We start from the raw sequence: 23,216 nt of genomic DNA, 5'->3' as shown, positions 1-23,216 counted from the left end.
AACATACATTCATCAGTCCCCCAAAAACATACACAGACACACACACAAAAAAAAAAAAAAAAAAAAAAAAATCCAGGTGTGAGAAGACAGGTAGGAGGTCTAGCCACGTCGTTCCAGGCAGGTACGAGAACGCTTCTAACGACTCTGCATTAGGGAAACGACCAATATAAAGATTCCGGCCGCCTGACTGTGATCACGAAGGTCAGTGGCCAGCTAGGACTGAGGTCAGCTGAGGTCACCAAGCCAGGCAGGGGAGGAAAGCTAGGCGTGGAAAGTGAAAGAATGTGGGATGGTGGGTGGTGAGTAAGAGCGAAAGTGAGAAGAGTGAAGGAGAGGCTAATACATGGAGTAAAGAGAGAATGAGGGAAGGAAGAACGGAAGGTTAGCATGTGGAGTGAGGGAAGAATGAAGGAAGAGTGGGAGGATATGTGTAGTAAGGAGAAAGACGGAAGGAAGAGTTGAAGGAAGATTAAAATATGGAGTAAGGAAGGAAAGAAGGAAGAGTGGAAGAGTATGTGTAGTAAGGAGAAAGAGGGATGGAAGAGTTGAGGTAAGGTTAGAATGTGAAATAAGGAGAGAAAGGGAAAGAAAAGAGGAAATGAATATGTGAAAGAAAGGAAAAGTAAAACTAAGGGAAACTTTAAATATGGAATGGGAGAGAAACAAGACTACAAAAATTGGTATGATGGAGGGATGGAATACAAAGTGGCTTATATAAAATCCTCATGATATCTGGAAATTCTTAAAGTATGAAGTGGTTAGTCCTTAAACTCAAGCATCCCTGGAACCGACAGTCTGCGGAAGGACCTCAACACCCACGGGAATCAACAAATTATCCAGATATATTTATTCTCGTTTACTCTTTGGGGAAGAAATAGTAGCTGTTTCTGACAAACTATATGAGCTACGTAATTTTTTAAAGATGTTAAAAAATTACCAGTTACTAGTATTCTCAATATGTAATCTTAATTTTGGTTAATCTTAGTTACAATTGTAATTTGACATAATATTTCATTGATGGAAACTATACACATAATAACTTCAATACATCCACAAAGGGTGAACCAGTCTACGAATCTTTTTTACCTCATATCTGTTTTTCGTCAGTTTTATTTTCCTTGGAAGACTTTGGTGATAACATTCTTCCATTCCGTTCGTTTTCCTTTGTTTCAGCGTGTCTGTATCAACTTCACTCCTCACTTTACACAATTTTCTTTCCTTGGTAGCCAAAAAATCTTAAACCAGAGTATGTTCCTTAACTCTGGTCTTCCATTTTCTCTCCTGACAAAGCACTCGTAACTCTTTTCTAAGAACTCTCAAGGTAAAGATTTGTACCATTTACAAAGCAACACATTTTCTTTATCTCCACGATAACGTCAACAGTCCCGAATTCCAGTCAAATATCTCTCAACTATTCCTACATCTCCTCCTTCCTCCTGACACGACGCTCCATCCTAAGTGTTCCTTGTCTATCGCCAGAATTCCCAGCATCACGACACATAAGCTGCATTCTCGGCGAAACAGTCTTTAAGCTTCTCACACTCCACCGCCATCTATTCGCCTCCAGCTTTCTGTTTACTTTTCATATGCATTATGCTTGTTTGGAGACGGAAAAGACATCCTGGAATCATGTTTAAGCAGACAGACGGATTCTCACATGCAGCAAATTCTTCCCCCACGTGGTCAGTGTGCCAGATTTTGATTCTTGACTAAGGTTTAGAGATGTCTGTAAATGAAATCGTGGAAATGTATTATAATCAGACACACACACACACACACACACACACACACACACACACACACACACACGGGAAGCGGCGAGGAAAATGGGCAAGCCTTTTAATGTGTAGACCCTGTTAACCTAGCAGTAAATAGTACGGGATGTAACTCGAGGGTCTGTGGCCTCGTTTTCCAGGTGTGTGTTGTGTGTGATGTGGTCTCAGTCCTACCCGAAGATCGGTCATTACGAGCTCTGAGTTCTTTCCATAGAGGAAAGGATGGCTGGGTAAGAAGCAGACGACCGTGGGGAATAACACACAAACACACACACACAAGAAAAAAGTTTTAAATTGTATCATATTTCCAGTTCCTTTTTTTTCTTCCTCTTCTTTGTCTCTCTTTTTTTTCTATGTTCTCACTCCCTTTCCTTATTTATCTTCTCTTCTTTCCTCCTTCCTTTCTTTTTCTTCTTCTTTCTTTTCTTCTTCTTTCTCATTTTCCATTTTCCTTCTCCTCAAACGCTCTTCTTTCCTTCATTTTCCTTCCCTTTCCTGCTTGTCTTGTTTTTTCCTCTTCTTTCTTCTAGATCTGTTTTTTCCCCTTCTCCCCTTCATTCTCCTTCTCCTTTCAGTCTTTTATTCTTTCTCCTTCCTCTTTCCTCCTCTTCCTCATTTTCTTCCTGCACTCTGCCCACTCACATTCTCACCCCAAAAGGCCAGTCTGAAGGTGGCGTCGCTGAAGGGATCTGCCGGAGACGAAGGCGAAGGAAGACACATTTGGGGACGTATAAGTTTGGGTGATCGAACCTCAACGTCGCTACAAACTGGGTTACCAGGTGATATAAATGTAAATTGATAGCAAAACGATATATCCAAGTTGGTGGTGGTGGGGTTGGTGGTGGTGGGGGTGGTGGTGGGGGTGGTGGAGAAAGCTTTCTTCGCCTCACTCTTATCACTCTCTTTTTTCGTCTCTTCTTTCTTTTTTTCGGTTTTAGCTACGTATATTAGATTTTTTCGCCTTTTTTTTCGGTGGAATGTACCGATGAAATTATCATTGAGGTGGAGGGATGGGCTTTCTTGTCATATCCCTTTTCACTCTCACTTTTTCCTCTCAGCTTTCTTTACGGTCCCAACATGGTTTATTATATTTTTTCCTCCCTTTCCCTCTTGAGTCTACTGAAAAAAAAATAGATTTGTAGTGAAGGAAAAGCTATTTATTTCATGTTCTCATTTTCCTTCACTTCATATCTCCTACTACCAAGAACTACATTTTTTTCTTTATTCCCTCTTAATCCAAAATCCTCTATGCAATCATCACACTTCTATCCTTCAGGCATTCACATTTTTTTCCATCACAAACATTCTAAGTCAACCTCCAATTATTTCAGATGTGAAGAAAGAATCACCCTCTCTCCTCTCTTCTCTCTCCATTCTATTATCAGCCTGAGTGGCTCATTCTTCTCCTTTTCCTCCTCCTCCATCTCCCCAGTCCTCCCCCTCCCTCCGACCCCATCCACACCCCGCGGGCCCGTGCAGGAGACAGACGAGGGCCGCAGAGAGTGATGGGCGGGGCCGCGAGATCAAGCGAGAAAATTCTGTCTTTATATTCCATCAAACAATTTAGATTTTCTTCCCTTATTCTTTTTTTTTCCACGCTAGAGAGAGAGAGAGAGAGAGAGAGAGAGAGAGAGAGAGAGAGAGAGAGAGAATGACAGAAAAGAAGGTATATGAGGACTGAGCTGTGAAATAAGAATAGCGTCCCGACAGAGAAAGAAAAGAGAAAAAAAAGAGTAGAAGGTGAAAGTTGCTCGGTGGAGTTAACAGGGCAGAGTTAAGTGAGTCAAAAAAAAATAAATAGTTGGTAATGGTTCGACAGAAATAGTACACTGCCGCACACTACGTAGGAAAACTCTTAATAAAAGACACGTGTGAAGACTCGATGGCGTCTCACAGGTAAAGGTTCACTGGCTTTCTTGCGCTCTCCTGTAATGAATAAAATGAATGGAAGACTAAAACAGTTTTTTTTTTTCCGTAGAAGTAAAAAATCAGGATTGACAAAAAAACGAAAGGGAAAAATTTGTGAAAAGTTAAAGAGGACATTATTAGAAGACCGAAATACTGAGAAAATATCTACAGAGGCAAATGAATAATTAAACTCAATGAACACAAAAAAAAGAAAACTTGAGAAACCTAATTAAACGAAAAACACATCACAAGATAACATCACAAAATAAGAACAACAAAAAAAAAACGAAGAAAACCGAGAAAAAAAAAAACAATATGATACCGAAAAACACCAAGTAATATATAACGAAAAAGACAAACCAAAATACTGAGGTAGTTTATGGAATGACTGGAGATAACAGGTGTGTGGTTCAGGTAAGTGTGAAATAATCAAGGTACATCAGGTAAGGTGCAGGCGTCAGTCTCCAGTGTACAACAGGTGAGGCACTACTGATTGCCTCGTCTCACCTGCCACTTTGCTTATTGCTTATCTATATTGAGAGAGAGAGAGAGAGAGAGAGAGAGAGAGAGAGAGAGAGAGAGAGAGAGAGAGAGAGAGAGAGAGAGAGAGAGAGAGAGAGAGAGAGAGAGAGAGAGAGAGAGAGAGAGAGAGAGAGAGAGAGAGAGAGAGAGAGAGAGAGAGAGAGAGAGAGAGAGAGAGAGAGAGAGAGAGAGAGAGAGAGAGAGAGAGAGAGAGAGAGAGAATCATAAAAGTCAAAAGGTATCAGGTTAATAAAAAGTGACATCACTGTAATGAATTTTGTATCACCCCACCACCACCACCACCCACCACCACCACCACCACCACCACTACTACCAATACCACTACCAATAACACTACAGTCCCGAAAATCATAATTTCCCACACAATCACCCACTCATTCATAGAAAACACAAAAACACTGGCAAGACACAAAAAAACATGGAATAAACAGTGGTACAGTGGAACCATGAGTGCTTTGGGATCCGAGGGGTCTCCAAGCGCACGGGTTCGAATCCTGTCCACGGTCCGAGTGTAGGGTTGGCCTTCCTCACTCGGGGCAAGGGTTTCCTAGCGGGTGGGCTTTGAGATAAGGGGTACCCAAAAAGTATCCCCTTTAGCCCATAAATTCCCGTGAAAACCCCACATGGTATAAAATAAAAAAAAAACACTTCAACGTGTGATAGGAATGAATGAAGCGGGACATACGTCAATAAACCGCCAAAATGAAAGAAGGGAGTATGCAAGGGAGAGATGTACACGTAAATCTAAGCGTGGTAGTGTGGTGATCTTTGTCGTCGTCTTGGTGCCGATGGAGCTTGAAATGAAACTTAACCCCTTTAGTAATAGGACGCACTTTTACCATGAGTTTTGGATACGATTACACGATTTTATTAACATTAGGAAGGGCCATGGAGGTCAGAAGATTATTGGTCACAGTCTTCATTAATTTAATCCACACATAAGATTCTGAAGGTGTATAAAATCACCAAATAGTAATCAGAATGAATTTGAAAACGCGTCATAGTAAACCAGGCAAGTAGGCATCGAACATCATGACTTCTGCAGGTGAGTCAAGATACGACCGTAAAAAAAACACGTCACAATCGTCAGGAATTTAATTAACAATGCAATTTCACTCCATTCCTTCTCGAAAGGTCGAGTTAAACTTTCTCCCTTACGCTGTTACTCCTATTTTTATTTCTTTCTTTTTTCTAATCATGAGGTTTTTTTTCTGTTACATTAATTCTGTGCAACTATTTACAGTATCCAAATTGGTGGTGGTTGTGGTGGTGATGATTATGGTGGTGGTAATTGTGGTAGTGGTGATGGTGGTGCAGGCATCAAGAAAGTAATGTCATTAGCGCAGTGTAGCGTCTAAGCACTCAAGAAATTATCGCAATTACCTCCATGATTGCATCCATCATCACCACATGGTCGCATCACCACCACCACCATCACCATCACCACCATTATAACGTCCCTCTCCTTCCCTTCCCACATTATCATCATCTCATTAAGTTCATTATTATCATACACAACATAAAAGAAAACTGTCTCATCTCAAGCACTCCCCACCAGAAGAGCCAGCGAACCACAGCAACTACACACCAACACCACCAAACCTTTGTACCAAACCCTCTGTAACTCTTTCGTTTCATCCAAAAACTACAATACCACCTCCATTGTAACCATACGCCCCTATCCTTCCATCACTACCCGCCACAACCTGTCCTCTTCATTCCACCCATCCCCTCCTGCCACACTACCTCACCCCAGTCCTGATCCCCACCATACGGAGGAGAAAAAGTCACCCGCACGCACACGCACACACACACACACACACACACACACACACACACACACACACACACACACACACACACACACACACACATTCCCAATTTCACGCAACAATTTACATCGTCATCTGAGACATAAAAAATTCGAGAGAAAGAGAGCGAAAGAAAGAGGAGGGGACAGAGAAAAAGACTCTAAAAGCTCTTCATTCCTTTCTATTTTTTTTTCACTCTCTTCCCTTTCGTCTCCTCATCTGACTCGCGTGGGTCCAAACACTCGGCAGGACACACAAAGAGAATATTTCACGGCCTCCGTTCAGCTCGTATTTACCAGAGCAGCGTTGCCAGTAAGCCTTCAGCGCAGTGCACCCCACGCCCTCTGGTTGTGTACTAACTCAGCCTGCCATCTATTGACCCCACACCGGAAATATATTGGGGATGCTGGCGGGTCCATTGAACAAACAATAATATTCTCTAGATCAAAGGCAGAACAAACCTCATACATAGGCAAAGTAAGTGACCTTTCTATGTGTACGAGAGCCATGGATATAGGAAAATGTATACACGGAAGAAAATGGATTGGAGGAGGCAATCTTGTGAGTAATGCAAGTGGATGGATGGGAAAGGTAAAGGTGCAAGGTGACTTTATTAGGTAAAGTATTCGATGATGATAATTCAGGAAAGATACAATCACACACAAAAGAAAAAAAACACAAAAATAACAGATAAAGTAAAAAGAATAACAAAGAAAATAATAAAAAGAAAATAGAAAGATGTGAGAAATGAATGAAACAAAATATGTATATATGATAAAAGCGAAAAACAAGATAAGTGAAAGGAAAAAAAAGAGATACTCTGGAACCAATCACACTCAACAAAAAGGGAAGTGAAGGAGGAGGAGGAGGAGGAGAAGGAGGAAGAAGGAGGACAAGTAGGAGTAGGACGAAGAGGAGGAGAAAAGAAGGAAGGGAGAGGAAGACGAATTACTTTGACAGCACACATAAAAATTACGCAACAAAGAAAAAAAAATGACTTTAATGGATGAAACAACTTAATATACCAGAATGAAGGAAGAGGCCGATGAGGAGGAGGAGGAGGAGGAGGAGGAGGAGGAGGAGGAGGAGGAGGAGGAGGAGGAGGAAGAAGAAGAAGAAGAAGCGAAAAGTTGAGAGGATAAAGGGTGAGGGCGAGGACCAAGAAGGAGAATGAACGACAAGGAGGAGGATTGACTAAGGGATTAGTGCAAACACGTCTCCACTAACCCTAGACGGCGCGCTCCAGAGGAAGTTTGCAACATATAATCCATAAAAGCGCAAGGAAATCATGTTTAGTGAAAGAGAGAGAGAGAGAGAGAGAGAGAGAGAGAAAGAGAGAGGATACAAATACACCAACAGCCACACTGAAACATACACACATTAAGACGTGTGGCAAGAAAGAAAGATCACATTTCTCCCTCAGACAGATATTCATGAATCACATTAATATTAAGTTACGCCAAATATTTCATGAACTAAGATGATGAAAATAACATTCCCATTTATCATCCTCCACCACCAGCTTTTCCTTCTCCATTTCCTACTCTCCTTCCTCCTTTACGTTCTTCTCCTTAACTTCCTCCTCTTCTTCCTTCGAATTCTTATTCATTTCACCTTCGCATCCTTCTCGTCTTCAACGTTACTGCATGAGTATGATGATGATGATGATGATGATGATGATGATGATAATGATGTTGATATAATAACTATACTGGTGGTGGTAAAGATGACAACGATAGACTCACAAAATCAGACAGAAACACTCAAAACATACACACACACACACACACACACACACACACACACACACACACACACACACACACACACACACACAGCCAGAAGAGAACAAAGGCAAAGGGATTAACACACAAAAAGGCGAGTATGAAGGATGGTTGATGGGCTGAATAAAAATAGCCCAGATGAAGGGAAGGAAGGTATGAGAGGTGATCTTCTGAAGAGCGGGAGAGTCAGAGAAGACTTAAAACTAAATTGAAAGGAGGAGGATAGAGAATGAGAAATGTGTTCACTGGGGAAGAGAGTGGCGATGAAAGGAAGATAGAAAGTAAAGAGAGGAAATGTAACAGGTCGGAAAGGGAAAGGAAAGAAGGAAATGATAGTGGAGGAGGAGGAGGAGGGAAAAAGGAAGTGGGCAAAGAACATGAGAAGCAACAAACACAGCAACACACACAGAATTGGTTAGTTTTATTGACCAAAATGTGCAAGTTTACATCAAAGTGGAAGTTACAAAATTCACAATCGTTCAAATAAAGAAGTATATTTTTACAAACAGGAATCAAAACACTGTCACCTAAGTATTCTATAATATTAGGCGATGTAGAGTAACAAACATTAAATAAATAATTACTAGCTTTACTATTTTAACAACATAGCGCCCAAAACAATGGAATGAATATTAACACACACACACACACACACACACACACACACACACACACACACACACACACACACAGAGAGAGAGAGAGAGAGAGAGAGAGAGAGAGAGAGAGAGAGAGAGAGAGAGAGAGAGAGAGAGAGAGAGAGAGAGAGAGAGAGAGAGAGAGAGAGAGAGAGAGAGAGAGAGAAGGAAGGCGTTAATATCAAGGTAGGTGACACTGTATCTGTGTTAATTCATTCCCACTTGAAGAATGTCACTGAAAGAGAAACAATCCACTTCCTGGTGACAGAAGTAAAAGTTTTATACACCTTGTTCTAGTTGTAGTCTGAAAAGTTAATTGATTTCCCCACATGAATACTTCAGTGACAGAATGAGATCAAATGAGCAACTGAATCATGCAACAAGGTGTACTTTTTTTTCTATTTTTCATGTGATTGATTTGAAGGTCATCGTCAGGAGAATATTTAATTGGAGGGAACATTGTGTAGCTCTAGCGAATTGTTCTCATAAGATTTTAGTGTTATATAGCAAGGTATGGATTTTTTTTTTTTCCTTTCTCTTCGATCGTTAAAGGTTTGTAATTCAGTCCCACAGTTTTCAATAAAGCTTTCCTGCGCCGTGAATTCGTAGGACGCTCCTGACACGTGTCTCATTTCTCTATTCCTGAAGTGAGTGTCATTATGCAATGCTTGACCTTTCGGCCTTCGTGTTCTGTGTCTTTTTCAGGAACATGTACAAGTTTCATTGCAGCCTTGAACTTTGAGGTTAAAAAACACGAGGAATCTTACATAATAAAAGGTTAGGAGAGATTCTAAATAATTTATTCCCTCTCTTATTCGTCCATATTCGATTTATATTACTTAGTGATGGTCTCATTCTCTTTTGATCACAGTAACCTAAATGGTCTAATTTACTCCCTGTCTTTTTGTACATATTTGATTGACATTACTTAGTGATGGTCTGAATTTCCTTTGATCGCAGTAACCTATACGATCTTATTTTTCTTATACAAATACAGTACAGAATAAACAAAACAGTATATCTATTTCATACACTCAAATGAGATGATACTTCGACTAATCAAGGTGCCTTTTACATTAATTAACCTCTAAGGGAAGTCACACACTATACGCATTCACTCCATACTCAACACGGTTTTCCTCAGCAAGAGACATGAATACTTAAAAGTGGCAGCGCAAGACGAGCAGTAGAAGGACAGCAGAAAGTGTCAACACCCGGCAGTCACTCTGGCGCGAGACACACAACATTATCCTTTGTGAGTTTCAACCGAGGCGTTTGTACCTGGCGAGCTGCTGAGTGACAGTACAAGACAGAAACTGTACAAAGGCTAACTTTCCAAAATGCTTAACTTTGGTGAGTGGTGACCAATATCTAGTATTTTTGTATTTAATTCAATTACTCTTTGCTCATTTGAAAACATGTATTCTTTACTTTCTTTGTTAAATTAGAATAACTTTAATGCTTTTCATCTCAGACATCTATATTTGATGAGTCTGCAGAGTGACGGTACAAAAGCCAGGACTTTCCAAACATATCCCTCTAATGAGTGGTGAACGATGTATAGTAAGCTCGTTTTATTAATCCTTTCCGCATTTGGAAATATTCATTCTTAAAAGACTTGCTGAGTGATAGTGCAAGCTGGACCTTTCAAAATGCCTCCCAAACGGGAGTGATGGAGTAGTTGTTACATTGCTGAATTAAGTGATTTAAAACCAAGAGGAGATTTAACTCCATCAGTACTAGAACACATTTTCATCATGAATTTTTGGTGTGATTAAACGATATTATTTACATTAGGAACGTTCTATGGAGGTCAGAAAATGTATAGTCCTTACTATTCTAATCTCTATTTATGTTTCTAAAGCTGTATAAAATCGCCAAATAGTAAGCAGAATTGAATATAAAAACGCATCACGGTACTGAAGGGGTCAACATTATTTTTATCCCTATATCTACTTCAACATCACGAAAACTTACTAATGATTAAATCGCTAATGCTTAATTTCATCAGAGCGGCATTGGCATTAAAAAAAAAAAATATTTGAAGAAAAAATACAAATAAATACTTAAACAAATGCGAGGTGTAACTAAAACAGATACACTAGAATTAAAAGAAGGAAATATATGTGTGCTTGTTTTAAAATGTAGATTAATGGATAGGAGTGATTACAAACAAAAATACAAACAAATGGATATGCCAACTAAAACAGGAACACAAGAATAAAAAGAAAAACACACATCCTCGTTTTAAAATGCAGACTAATGGACGACTGGTTACAGAGTGCTACGTGTCGTGCGTTACAAACTCTTACTAATGCACTGGGTTTTCTGACAGCAGAAGAAATAATGTGAATATCTTCGTCTAGTAAGTTATATTGGGAACATCAACACTATCAACTCTCTCTCTCTCTCTCTCTCTCTCTCTCTCTCTCTCTCTCTCTCTCTCTCTCTCTCTCTCTCTCTCTCTCTCTCTCTCTCTCTCTCTCTCTCTCTCTCTCTCTCTCTCTCTCTCTCTCTCTCTCTCTCTCTCTCTCTCTCTCTCTCCTAAGTGAACTTCGATAATGTCAGACCGTTCTTCTTTAATCTTCCTCGCTTTTCTCATCGCCTTCTATACCACACATACCCCTCCTTCCCAACAGCGTCTTTTCAATCATCCTCAGCGCGAAGGAGGAGGAGGAGGAGGAAGAGGAAAATGAGGAGGAGGAGGAGGAGGAGGAAAATGAGGAGGAGGAGGAGGAGAAGGAAAATGAGGAGGAGGAGGAGGAGGAGGAGGAGGAGGAAGAGAAGGAGGAGGCGTACCTAGCATTACAGATAATGACTCGTGCATCAGCGGTTCCTGGGGGCAGCTGAGTAAAGGAACCTCGAGGCCCAGCGAAGGAAAAATGCTTAACTCGACTTGGGGCATTTTCCGCCTCACTACAGAAGGAAGAGGAAGAGCAGGAAGAGGAAAAAGAGGAGAAAGAGGAGGAAAAGGAAGAGGAGGAGGGAATTGCAGACAGAATGAGGAAGACACAGGAAAAGGAAGAGAACAATAACAAAAGGCTCAAAAGGGAAAGGAAATCAATAAGAAGAATGAAGAGTATAGGCTGAGCGTGCCACAATAAAAAGAGTACTGACACACATAAAGAACTGGTATGATTGATTGCCGTCTACCCAGCGAACATGTTGATAAGCCAGGTCACTCTTTAAAAATTGTAGGTTAACATCTACCACACTGCACACATCACTGACCACTCTATCAGTTCTCCCTTACCATGTTTTTTTTTGTTGTTGTTGTTGTTGTAAGAGGGAACAACTGGCCAAAAGCAACAAAAAATGTAGAAAAAGGCTCACTTAGTTGCCAGTCCCCATAGAGGTCCGATCCATTTAGCCAAAAGAAAGGGATAAATGTATTGATACCCTCTTCTTAATCTCTTCAGTACCATGATGCGTTTTCATGTTCAATTTGGTTACTATTTTGGTGATTTCATACAGCTTTAGAAATTTATGTGGGATTAAAATAGTAAAGACTCAGGCCATTCATCTTCTGACCTCCATAAACCCTTTCTAATGTCAACAAAATTACACAAAACTCAAGGTAAGAATGCGTCACAGTGTTAAAAGGGTCAAAGGAAGTCATGTCATAGAAAGTTGGAAATAAAGACACAGGTAGGGACATAAGTGACCGTTCATTACACTATATTTCTGATTTTATGTAAAGATTCAGTGGCTAAATGTTGTTGGTTCTCTCTCAGCAGAAAGAGGGAGAGATCTTTAATAGTATCATTATGTTTATGGTCTTAGTACTGAATTACTTATATCTTCGTCTTTTCCTGCACCATGACTATCAATGCTTCTTCTTCGTCTTCCTCTTTCTCATCAAACTCGTTCTCACTTTCCTCTCCTTTCACTTAAGGTAGTAATGGGAGTGAGAAGTCATTTCCCTCCTCACCTTCCCTCTTCCCTGCACCAGTTGCTCTCACCTCCTTCCCCCTCACCTTCCCTCCTGCGTCTCCTCTCCTCTTCCCTTCCGTTTATTACAACTCCTACGTCTCAAGAACGACCCGCTACACCATCCGAAAGGGACCTAAGGAAGCAGCCGGTCTTGAGAGCAGGGTGAGGAGGCTGACAGTGAGCGTCTTAAGAGGTAGCGCTGTTGGTGCTGAGAGAGTAAGTGAGACGGGGACAATACTCGTACAATTGCCTCTCTCCTTGCCAGCCATGCAGTTTGTCAGGCAGTTTGTCTGTTAGTTAGTTGGTGGAGTGGGTTGGTGGATGAGTGAGTGGGTTGGGAAATGATTGGTTAGTTGTTTGGTTAGTTAGGTATAAGTCATGGTTATTTAGATGGTTTGTGTTCGGTTGTTTGTTTGGTTGGTTGGCTGGTTTGAGTGAATGAGTGGCTTATTGTTGAGTGAGTGTGGAAAATATTCAGTCAATGAGGTAGTTACTAAGTCAGCAAATCAGTGAATCAGTAATGGAGTCAGTTATTGAGTTAATCGGTAAGTCAATTATTCTATGAGTCACATAATCTGAACAAAGAAAAAATAACACTCTCCCAAAATGTCACAAACGCAACGACAACGATAAGGAAAACAAGCCTAGGAAAAGACATCGAAAGAAGAAGAAAGGGTCAGACAAAATTACTAGTTATCAGTAGGAGGAAATGAGAAACACTCCTTTTGTTGGCCACCAAGTCAATTCCGTCCTTTGGAAAGAAATTCTACAATGAAGCCTTGATAAAATTAGAAATTATCTTCTTGGCCAGTCTGCAGATACAATAGAGCGGTTCGATACTCTGTGATGTCTTATTTACTCATGTTGCCGCATCTCACATGTTTTACGTAACATTTCATCAGAGATATAGTATATTTTTAGACATATCATATAATATGTTGATTAACTCATTCATATATTCATGAACCTTTTCATTTCCTTATTCATGTTGTTAACTGTCCACAATTTCATCAGTAAGTAGTTCACTCAAAGAAACAAAGAAAACAATAGTATGACTTTAAAAAGAAATAATGTTGAGGTAATGTACAATTTTATCATTCTATTTTCCATCTGTTTACAATTTGTTATATTTGAAGTATATCACATGGACAGTAGACTTTACATTATAACAAAACATAAGATCAATGTACCACGCAAACAGACACACCCAAGTTTCTTTTACTCCATTCGATTTGATAAAGTGTCTCAGTCTGGGGCAAAACATTTCATCAAGACTGCAAGGAGTGGCATGCTCAATATACTTCCACTTACAAAACAACAATAAGATACATGTACAAGGAAGCTCCCGGAGAGGAAATCATATTTTCACTTTGGCTATCGCAGCGTAAGAGGAGAACGAAAACCATCACAACACTCGTAGGATATGAAAGAACTATACGTAAGATGATTAAAGTTAAGATTAAACTGAAAGAGTAGATGTATTGCGAATAGAGGCAGTCAGATGTTATTTAGTAAAGTTGATATAGTTATGTGAATGTGACTCGTATACCAATAACCGTTGAAGTAAAAAAATAAAAGAGAAACGAAGAACAAAGTGAAAAGTACTGGATTAATAAAAAAAAAAAAAAGGAAGTATTGAGATGCAAATTAGGGATATCAAAAGAGACCCTACAAGTGGTTTGCTAATGATTCTCCCGGAACACTAAAGTTTAATGGAGGAGTTTTTGAGAAGGCCTAATGTGCGTGATGACTACAATACAAGGAGGGAGAAAATGAGGTAAGACAACAGGTTAGACAGCAAAAGTAATTGGTATACCTGAGACTTGGTTTACAGTAGAGAGTGAAAAAAATAATAGGAAGGAAGAGAGTATCATACCAAGAAGATAACATTGATGACAGTAAGAACACCTAGTTATTGTTTTCTTATATGCTGGCGATGGTAGTAGTAGTAGTAGTAGTAGTAGTAGTAGTAGTAGTAGTAGTAGTAGTAGTAGTAGTAGTAGTAGTAGTAGTAGTAGTAGTAGTAGTAGTAGTAGTAGTAGTAGCGGTGGTGCACAAAAGAACACTATACAAGTATGTAGTACCGGCAAATTTCTGCGCCTTCCTCCTCCTTTCTCTTTCACCTCCTCCTCCTCCTCCTCTTCAACCACATCTCATCCATTTTCTCCCCCAATCCTCCTCGTCGTCATCGTCCTTCTCCCTACCTCCTCTTGCACATCCCCCTAACCCTTCCCTACTTCCTAAACATCATCACACTCAGCCACCTCCTCAGCAGACGCCCCTTCATTACTGTGGAGGAGGACGCAGCACCTTGCAGGGCTGGACACGTACTAACGCCGGGTCATAACAGGTATCGGCAGGTCACGCGCGCTGATAAAACGTCTTAATGGCAGCCAGTATTGAAAACTCGACACTCGCCAAATTGCTATCGGCGGAGAGACTTTATTCTGGCATTACAGGTGACGGAGTAGTGGTCCTTGTGTGTGTGTGTGTGTGTGTGTGTGTGTGTGTGTGTGTGTGTGTGTGTGTGTGTGTGTGTGTGTGTGTGTGTGTGTGTGTGTGTGTGTGTGTGTGTGTGTGTGTGTGTGTGTGTGTGTGTGTGTGTGTGTGTGTGTGTGTGGATACAGACACGTACAAAACACCATAAGGCTTCTGTACATTGCAAAAAAACTGACAAAAGAAAGGCGGGGTCACGTAACAGGGACAAGACGAGTGAGGGGAGTGACAACCATGTATCTTATGGAGAGAATGAAGGAGAAAATAGACATAAAAGGAGCTCGATACGCCACGATCACGAGCGTTGGGTAAGGGAAGGATGTGGCGGTAACTAGCCGAGTCTCGCATAACACAACACAGCCAAGTAAGACTCGCTGCCTGTCAGTATCGGCACACTGTGAAGGGAAAAAGGAAGGTTCTGCCTCATTCGTTACGTGGGGAGGATAATGATGGTAAATAAAAGATAAAAGGTAAAATTTTTGATGAAATTATACTGTCATGACTGCGTAAGAACTACCTATGTTGATTATTACTTTTATTCTAGCTATTAGTTATTTGTATATCATGTTTATTTATTCATCAGGTACATAAATACTATAGATCTTCTGTGATGACACTTGGGAAAACACAGCAATATGGACCAGCAGCAGCAGTAGAAACAGTGATGTTAGTAGTAATAGTAGTAGTATATGTCAAAGTAACAAAAATAACAACCACTCTACAACAACCTACACAAATCTACTCAGTAACACAAATAAGACAAAAAGTTCAAACACACTTAACAAAACCAAACTACATTCAACACACAGGGCTGGGGCGAGTAATTAAGTGGACCTTTTTTTTCATTAATTCTTTGTTGCCCTTGGCCGGCTTTCCCCTCTTACATTAAAAAAAACACACACACAAACAAAAAATGATAAAAGAAATCAAAACACACATACACAGGCACGTACCTCACAACCACTAATAATTCAGAGAGCATCGTCCTTCTCCCCACCTTAAACATATATATCAGAGCAAGATTTCCTGCAACACATAACTCGTAGCCAGAAAGCCTCGGCGAGCACCGGTGTCGCGGCGGCCCTGCGTGTCAGCTCCTGGCGGCCACTTGGCGATTCTGGTGTAAATTGTGCGATTTGCTACCACCGAAGAGGAGACGAGAAGGAAGAGGAAGAGAAGAAAGAGGAAGAGGAAGTGGAGAAAGAGGAAGAGGAAAAGGAGAAAGAGGAAGAGAAAGAGGAGAAAGAGGAAGAGGAAAAGGACAAAGAGGAAGAAAAAGAAGAGAAAGAGGAAAAGGAAGAAGAGAAGGAGGAAGAGAATCTGCAGGAAGTGAAGGGAAAAAATAAAGACCAGGATGATGAAGTTAAAGAAGGAAGTACAGAATAGGAAAACGTAGGAGGAGAGAAAGAATGAAGTAGAGAAAGACTAGGAAGTTAAAGGAAGTGGAAAAGGAAAGGAAAGGAGAGATGAGATATACAAAACAAGAACAAGAAGTACTAAGAAGGCGAAAAGAACAAGAAAGACGAGGAAAATAGACGCAAGGACGAGAAATAATACAAAAGAGCAAGAAAAATCGAGAGAAAATAACGGAAAAAGGAACCAATACAAGAAAACGATGAAGTAAGAAAGGAAGGATAAGAAGAAGCAGGGAAAATGAGAAGAGAGGGAGAGACGGAGAAGGAAACGGAGAACAAGGGATCGCAAGAAGTTACACAAAGAGGAGACAGGAGGAAGTGTTGGAAAGCCCGAGAAAGGATTAGGATGGACTAAAGGAGTGGGCTGAAGGAGAGAGAAAACAAGGTAAGATCCACAAGGGGCTGAGGATACAGGTAAGAGGAGGAGGCAGGTGTGAGAGTGCCAAAGACAACGTATAAAAATAAGACCAAAGAAGAACAAATATCCAATAAATCTCCAGGTTGTTTGTGGAAAGCTACACTGTCTAATCTAAAGGAACAGAAAGGTTGGAGAGGGAACAGACGAGAGCTGACAAAGAAAAACACTGAAGAAAAGGTAAAAAGAGAAGGAAATAAAAATAGAAAAATACAGATAAAAAGTTTGAGAAATCTTGTAAGGATTAGAAAATAGATAGAAAATAAAATAGTAAGAGATAGAAAAGTAAAGTAGATGACTTACGAAAATAAGAAAATTATTGAGGATGAATAGAACACGGAAAGAGAATAGAAATATCAACAAGAACAGCAAGAATTATAATTATTAGGAAATCAAAGAGCATGGCAGTGTTAAAAAAAAGAGAGAGAAAACAAAGAAAAATACATTCACAAAACAATGAAAAATAAAGAAAATGTAATAGGAAGGGAGGAGGCATGTACATGAAGGTGACCACACAGACCTGTAAAGATTATGAAGAAACAAGTCACCTCATCGTCACGCGGAGGAAATAACACCGTGATAACAGACATTGGCACGGAGGCGGAGGGGAGAGACCTGCAAGTATGTGTGTGTGTGTGTAGTGGGAAGGGGGCAAGGAAGGAGGAGAGTGTCATGTCGCTGCGTGTGAGAATAGCGTGGCAGAAAGTTAGTTCCGGGCAGAGATTGATGCGTGCATGATTAAGAAGCCTACAACGAGAGCCGGGTTTCATATTTCGCACAGCAAGTTATATCCTGGAGTCAACCCTCCCACCACATCCTGCCCAACCCAACTCACCCCGCCCTGCCTTGACTCAGCCGATGTTTAAGCCCCGCAATTTACCAGTGGGAAAAGAAGGAGGGGACGTTTATGTTTAGCACCGACAGACCCTGAAGGCTGAGTCCCTGGCAGGAGTGTGCAATCAGGGAGAGGTGTATCATTATTTCTTGACCTACGATAACCAGGATGACTGCGCGCTTACCACACCTCGCCTGACTGTGCTCGATGATGAAATGTAACGTGACACAAATCTATGCGTCCCAAATAAAGTCTCACTGAAGATGATTGAAGCAGAACAACGATTTTGAAGTGTATTGCATTTAGAAAGGTCACGATTTTTTAGTGTATTGCATTAAGGAAGGTCACGATTTTTTTGTGTATTGCATTAACTTAAGGAATGTCACGATTTTTAAGTGTATTGCATTAAGGAAGGGCACGATTTTTTGGTGTATTACATTAGGAAGGGATGTTTTAAGTTCGATAATTTTCAACCCAATGTACGGCAAACATATTTTTTTACTTTTTTAGATGATATTTCAGCATATAAAAAGCGAAGTCTCAGTACAATATATCTTCAGCAGAACTATGATCTTTGTAAGTCTAGAACATCAAAGGAAGGGTTCAAAGTTGTATAATTATAATGATGTGTACACTAAACGAGAACTTAAGTGCAGAATAACAAAAAAAGCATAGTACTAAGGTCAATCAATCATTTTAATGCCTTATAAAACTCAAATGCGTAATGTCAAAAGAATGATTTCAAAGCTCGTTACTTTTAATACAATGTAGGACAAACTCAAAGCTCGATACTTTTGACATAAAGTACGACAAACTACGACTTAAGTATACAACATCAGGGGAATAATTTCAAAACTCAATCATTTTAATGCAGTGTCTGGCAAACATTTCTCTTTTCAAAAATAGACTTTCACATGTAAAAAAAAAAAAAAGGAACTGTCCCGTGCCAATTAAAATTAGCTCACAAGTCAACAAAGAAAAACCTTCACAGTTAATTACACGTGAAGCGATTCATTTTGCCTGTTCACGAAAAAAAAAAGGAAGGCAAGTGTTCGCCGATAAAAAGGGACAGCAGTATGACAACACTCCTCGACAATTCAGAATAAATACTACACGTTTTCTATTACACAACGGGAAATCCTTCAATGTAATTAGCTTTTTAACTAGCTTCTTTCAAACAGAGGAGGAAAACGAGGGGTAAAAGAGGAAGAGGAGGAAGAGGACGAGGAGGAGGAGGAGGAAAAATGAGAGGATCAGTAGAAATGTGTGTTAATGGTAATTGTAGTAGTAGTAGTAGTAGTAGTAGCAGTAGCAGTAGTAGTAGTAGTAGTAGTAGTAGTAGTAGTAGTAGTAGTAGTAGTAGTAGTAGTAGTAGTAGTAGTAGTAGTAGTAGTAGTAGTAGTAGTATTTTTCTTAAGTAGAAGCAACAGTAACAAGACCATCATTACGTACCCCAGTAGGAGGGGCAGTAGTCTTTCACTAATGCAGTATTTAGAGAACATGGTGCGGGCGACCCTGAGAGGCTGGCGGGCCGTAATGTGTGTAGGAAGCTCTTTGGAGAGGAAGGAAAAGAAAGTCACTAGGAGTAAATAAGGAAGTGTGTTGAGGCGCACAAACACGACCCAGAAAGAAAGTTTACCTACGAAGGCAACTTTTCTCCTCCTCCTCCTCCTCCTCCTCCTCCTCCTCCTCCTCCTTCTCCTCCTCCTCCTCCTCCTCTTCCCTCTCTTCTTTTTCTTCCTCTTCCTCCTCCTCCTCCTCACCTTCTTTTCTTCCCTCAGGCCAGGAGGAACCGAGAGGAAATATCGAAAGAAAAGAGAAAAGGTTTGTCTGATCGCGTTCCTCGCCTGTGTTGCACGATTTCTTCTTCTTCTTCTTCTTCTTCTTCTTCTTCTTCTTCTTCTTCTTCTTCTTCTTCTTCTTCTTCTTTTGTTTCGCTATCTTCTGATTTTAGCCTTCATTTCCAGTCATCTGTCATACTTCCACTAAAGACCTCTCTCTCTCTCTCTCTCTCTCTCTCTCTCTCTCTCTCTCTCTCTCTCTCTCTCTCTCTCTCTCTCTCTGAAAACAGCCATCATCACCTTCGTTTCTTTCTTTTTCCTTCCTAAATTTCTTCTCCATTTCAGTCTTATTTCGCTCGTCATCTCTCTCATCTCCACTCCCATCACCTCCTCGTTCTCTTCATCCTCTTCCTTAATCTTTTCCTCTCACATTTACCTCCACCTACTACGTCTGGTTTTGACATCCCTCCTCCTCCTCCTCCTCCTCCTCCTCCTCCTCTCCTCCTCCTCCTCCTGCTTCTCCTACGCCTCCTCCTTCTCCTTCTCCTTCTCCTCCTCCTCCTCCTCCTCCTCCTTCTCCTTGTCCACACGGGCGAAAAAATTTCTAATGCAATTGGAAGAATTATATATACAATTACACAAAACTTGTCGAGAAGAAAGTGATGACGTTGTATAAGTTGAAGCGAATGAGAGAGAGAGAGAGAGAGAGAGAGAGAGAGAGAGAGAGAGAGAGAGAGAGAGAGAGAGAGAGAGAGAGAGAGAGAGAGAGAGATAATATTTGTAACATTTCATACGTGTTTTCACCTTCAAGTTCTTAGTTTTCTTCACCTCTTTTACTTTTTCTCCTCTCTCTCTCTCTCTCTCTCTCTCTCTCTCTCTCTCTCTCTCTCTCTCTCTCTCTCTCTCTCTCTCTCTCTCTCTCTCTCTCTCTCCATTACTCCAATTTCTGCTCCCTATGTCTTGAACCTCCTCCTCCTATTTTTCCATCTCTGCCTTTCGTCAAATCAAGAGAGAAAAATAAAAAAAAAACAGATAGAAAAAATTGTGTTAGGTGAAGCGGCAAAAGGAAAAGGGATGGAACGGGACTTTTCCAGGAGACGAAAAGAGGAAAGAAAGATAGAACGGAAAAGCTGAGCGAGGAAAGAGTGAGGAATAAATGGAAATGAAAGGAGAAATGAAGGGGGAGAAATTTGAATAAAAAAACCACAGGAATAGTCAACTTTCTCACTCACTCTCACTCTCTCTCTCTCTCTCTCTCTCTCTCTCTCTCTCTCTCTCTCTCTCTCTCTCTCTCTCTCTCTCTCTCTCTCCATCAGTGTCTATCCTTCAATTTCCAACATTCTCCATTCTCTCTTTCCACTCTCTTTCTATCTTTCCGTAAAGTTTCTCTTGGTTCCCTTTCATGTTGCCTGTCGCTAAATAATTTACCTTTTTCTATTTGGTACACATAGAAACGGAGAGAGAGAGAGAGAGAGAGAGAGAGAGAGAGAGAGAGAGAGAGAGAGAGAGAGAGAACAGAGAAGCAGAAAGACAAATAGAGAGACAGAGAGACAGACAAAGGAGACACGGCCACACACATACAAAGACAAACTTTGAGTTGTTATAATTCACACATCAACGTCTTTCAAATCATACCTCATTATTGTTCAATTTACTAATGCACGTTATCTATCATATTATCAATACCAAACGCACACACACACACACACACACACACACACACACACACACACACACACACACACACACAGACAATTGACGACAAACGAAACTACCTATTTCAAACTCAACACCAGCATCGCACGAAAGAAAAATTAACACGAGCGACATCAATTCAAATATAAATTCAGGCCATATCCAATTCTTTACCTTTTCCCTCACCACACCCACCCCCATTCCCCATTGACGCATATATCCCGCCGCCTGGCCACTCCCATTCAGCCATCCATCTCACTAGCGTCACCCCACTCTCCGCCTATCACGCCGCGCCCCCATGTCACTCCAGAGCTCCGTCCATTTGTTCCCAAGTGTCACGACAATTTTGCTCTATTTCGCTGCAATTTTTTTCTGACCCACCATCCGCTCTTCACTTCCGCCGCTCGTCAGACACGCACTTACTGTACCAAGCGCTGTCCTGACCTGTGTGTGCTGTACTTCACCTCCCGCACTCCACCTATTTCTCTCGCTACTCCAATCCACTGCACATGTCCCCATCTCATCCTGCCCTTGTGGAACGTAGCCTCGTTAATGCTGGAGCCATGCAACGTTACCCTCGGATTCGTGGGGGAAGAGGACGGGCTGGGGAAACAAAAGGTAGCAATCCACCGTGTTGGCCGCAAAGTTTCTGACCTTTTCATTAACCCTTGGAAATCGTAGCGTAGTGAAGCGGTGTGAGTGGCTGGTTGGCTGGCTGGCTGGGTAGTTGGATCGCTGGCTCGCTGACTGGCTGACTGGTTTCCATAGTACGAGTGTGCGAAGAGGATTTTTCAGTGCGAGGGAGAAGAGTGAGGTGATTGGAGAAGCAGGGGTGGTGAGTGTGAGTGGCATGGAGGTGGTTGGAGGGGGAAGGGTGGTGAGTGCAGGGTTTTTTCTTGCAGGAGTGAGATAAAACATGAGTATGAGCGTTCGTTTCCTTGATGATTAATGGTGATGGTGTTGGTAATGATAATGAGGAGGAGGAGAAGAAGGAGGAAGAGGAGGAGGAGGAGGAGGAGGAGGAGGAGGAGGAGGAGGAGGAGGAGGAGGAGGAGGAGGAGGAGGAGGAGGAGGAGGAGGAGGAGGAGGAGGAGGAAAAGGAGAAGGAGAAGCATGAGGAGAAAGGAAAAGAATGGTAATAAACGCAAAGGAAAGAAAGAGGAAGACGACGAGGAGGAAGATGAGTGTAAACTTTATGACACATCTAATGAAACTTTGGATAAGAATGATGGTGATGAGGAGCGGGTGGAGGATGACGATAATGATGATGACAATGATTGCAATGATGAAGATGATGACAATGATGGTGATGACGCCCTGATTATCCCTCTGAAATAACGGTCATCTGCCTGAAAGTGAATGAGAAGCAGAGTGATGAAAGTGATCAATATATAATTAAACAAAGAATCATTATATTTTCACGTATTTCGAAGTTCTTTTTTTTTTTTTTTTCCTTAAATGGTTCTAGGGATAGTTACAAGTGTCGGAGAAAGAAAGTGAGAGTGTGATATAGAGAGTGATTGATGGTTTTTATTTCCAAGATGTTACATAAGTAGCATCATAAACATTAATAATATGGCCTAATTGCTAAGCTCTTAATGGCTCCTTAGCAGACATGTTGCTTATTATATACATATACATATTATAAACACAATATGAAGTGAACAGATGAAAGAGATTTTTTTGTTTCGAACAGTAATTGCAGCAAGGGAGAGGTGCTCAAAATTATTGCCATTACTTGGAAATCATAAACGTTTGAACATATATTTATACTGTCTAGAGATAATATATATATATATATATATATATATATATATATATATATATATATATATATATATATATATATATATATATATATATATTTATATATACCTTTCTTTATATCACATTCCTTTTTAACATATTTGTAACATTTAAATATCAAAATAGACTAGTGTTGTTCGTCTTGTTTGAAATTCATGAAGAAAAAGTTTTATATTTTGTCAAAGTAAATCGACTGACACACACACACACACACACACACACACACACACACACACACACACACACACACACACACACACACACACACACACACACACACACACACACACACACACACACACACACACACACACACACACACACACACACACACACACACACACACACACACACACACACACACACACACACACACACACA

General features: G+C 40.7%; 1 protein-coding gene across 1 annotated transcript in view; it reads right to left on the bottom strand.

The window, feature by feature from the left end:
• Window positions 1–870: 870 nt before the first annotated feature.
• Window positions 871–23,216, bottom strand: part of LOC123515838 — a 128,943-nt gene continuing 106,597 nt past the window's right edge. The window contains exon 6 of the mRNA XM_045274724.1: window positions 871–1,726. Within this exon, the coding sequence (XP_045130659.1) occupies window positions 1,634–1,726 (93 nt within the window). The 3' untranslated portion in view covers window positions 871–1,633. The remainder of the gene's footprint in view (window positions 1,727–23,216) is intronic.

The sequence above is a fragment of the Portunus trituberculatus genome, chromosome 40, assembly GCF_017591435.1.
Source record: "Portunus trituberculatus isolate SZX2019 chromosome 40, ASM1759143v1, whole genome shotgun sequence".
NCBI lineage: Eukaryota > Metazoa > Arthropoda > Malacostraca > Decapoda > Portunidae > Portunus > Portunus trituberculatus.
Note: the sequence above shows the minus strand (reverse complement) of the source record. Positions and strands in the feature narration are given on the sequence as shown.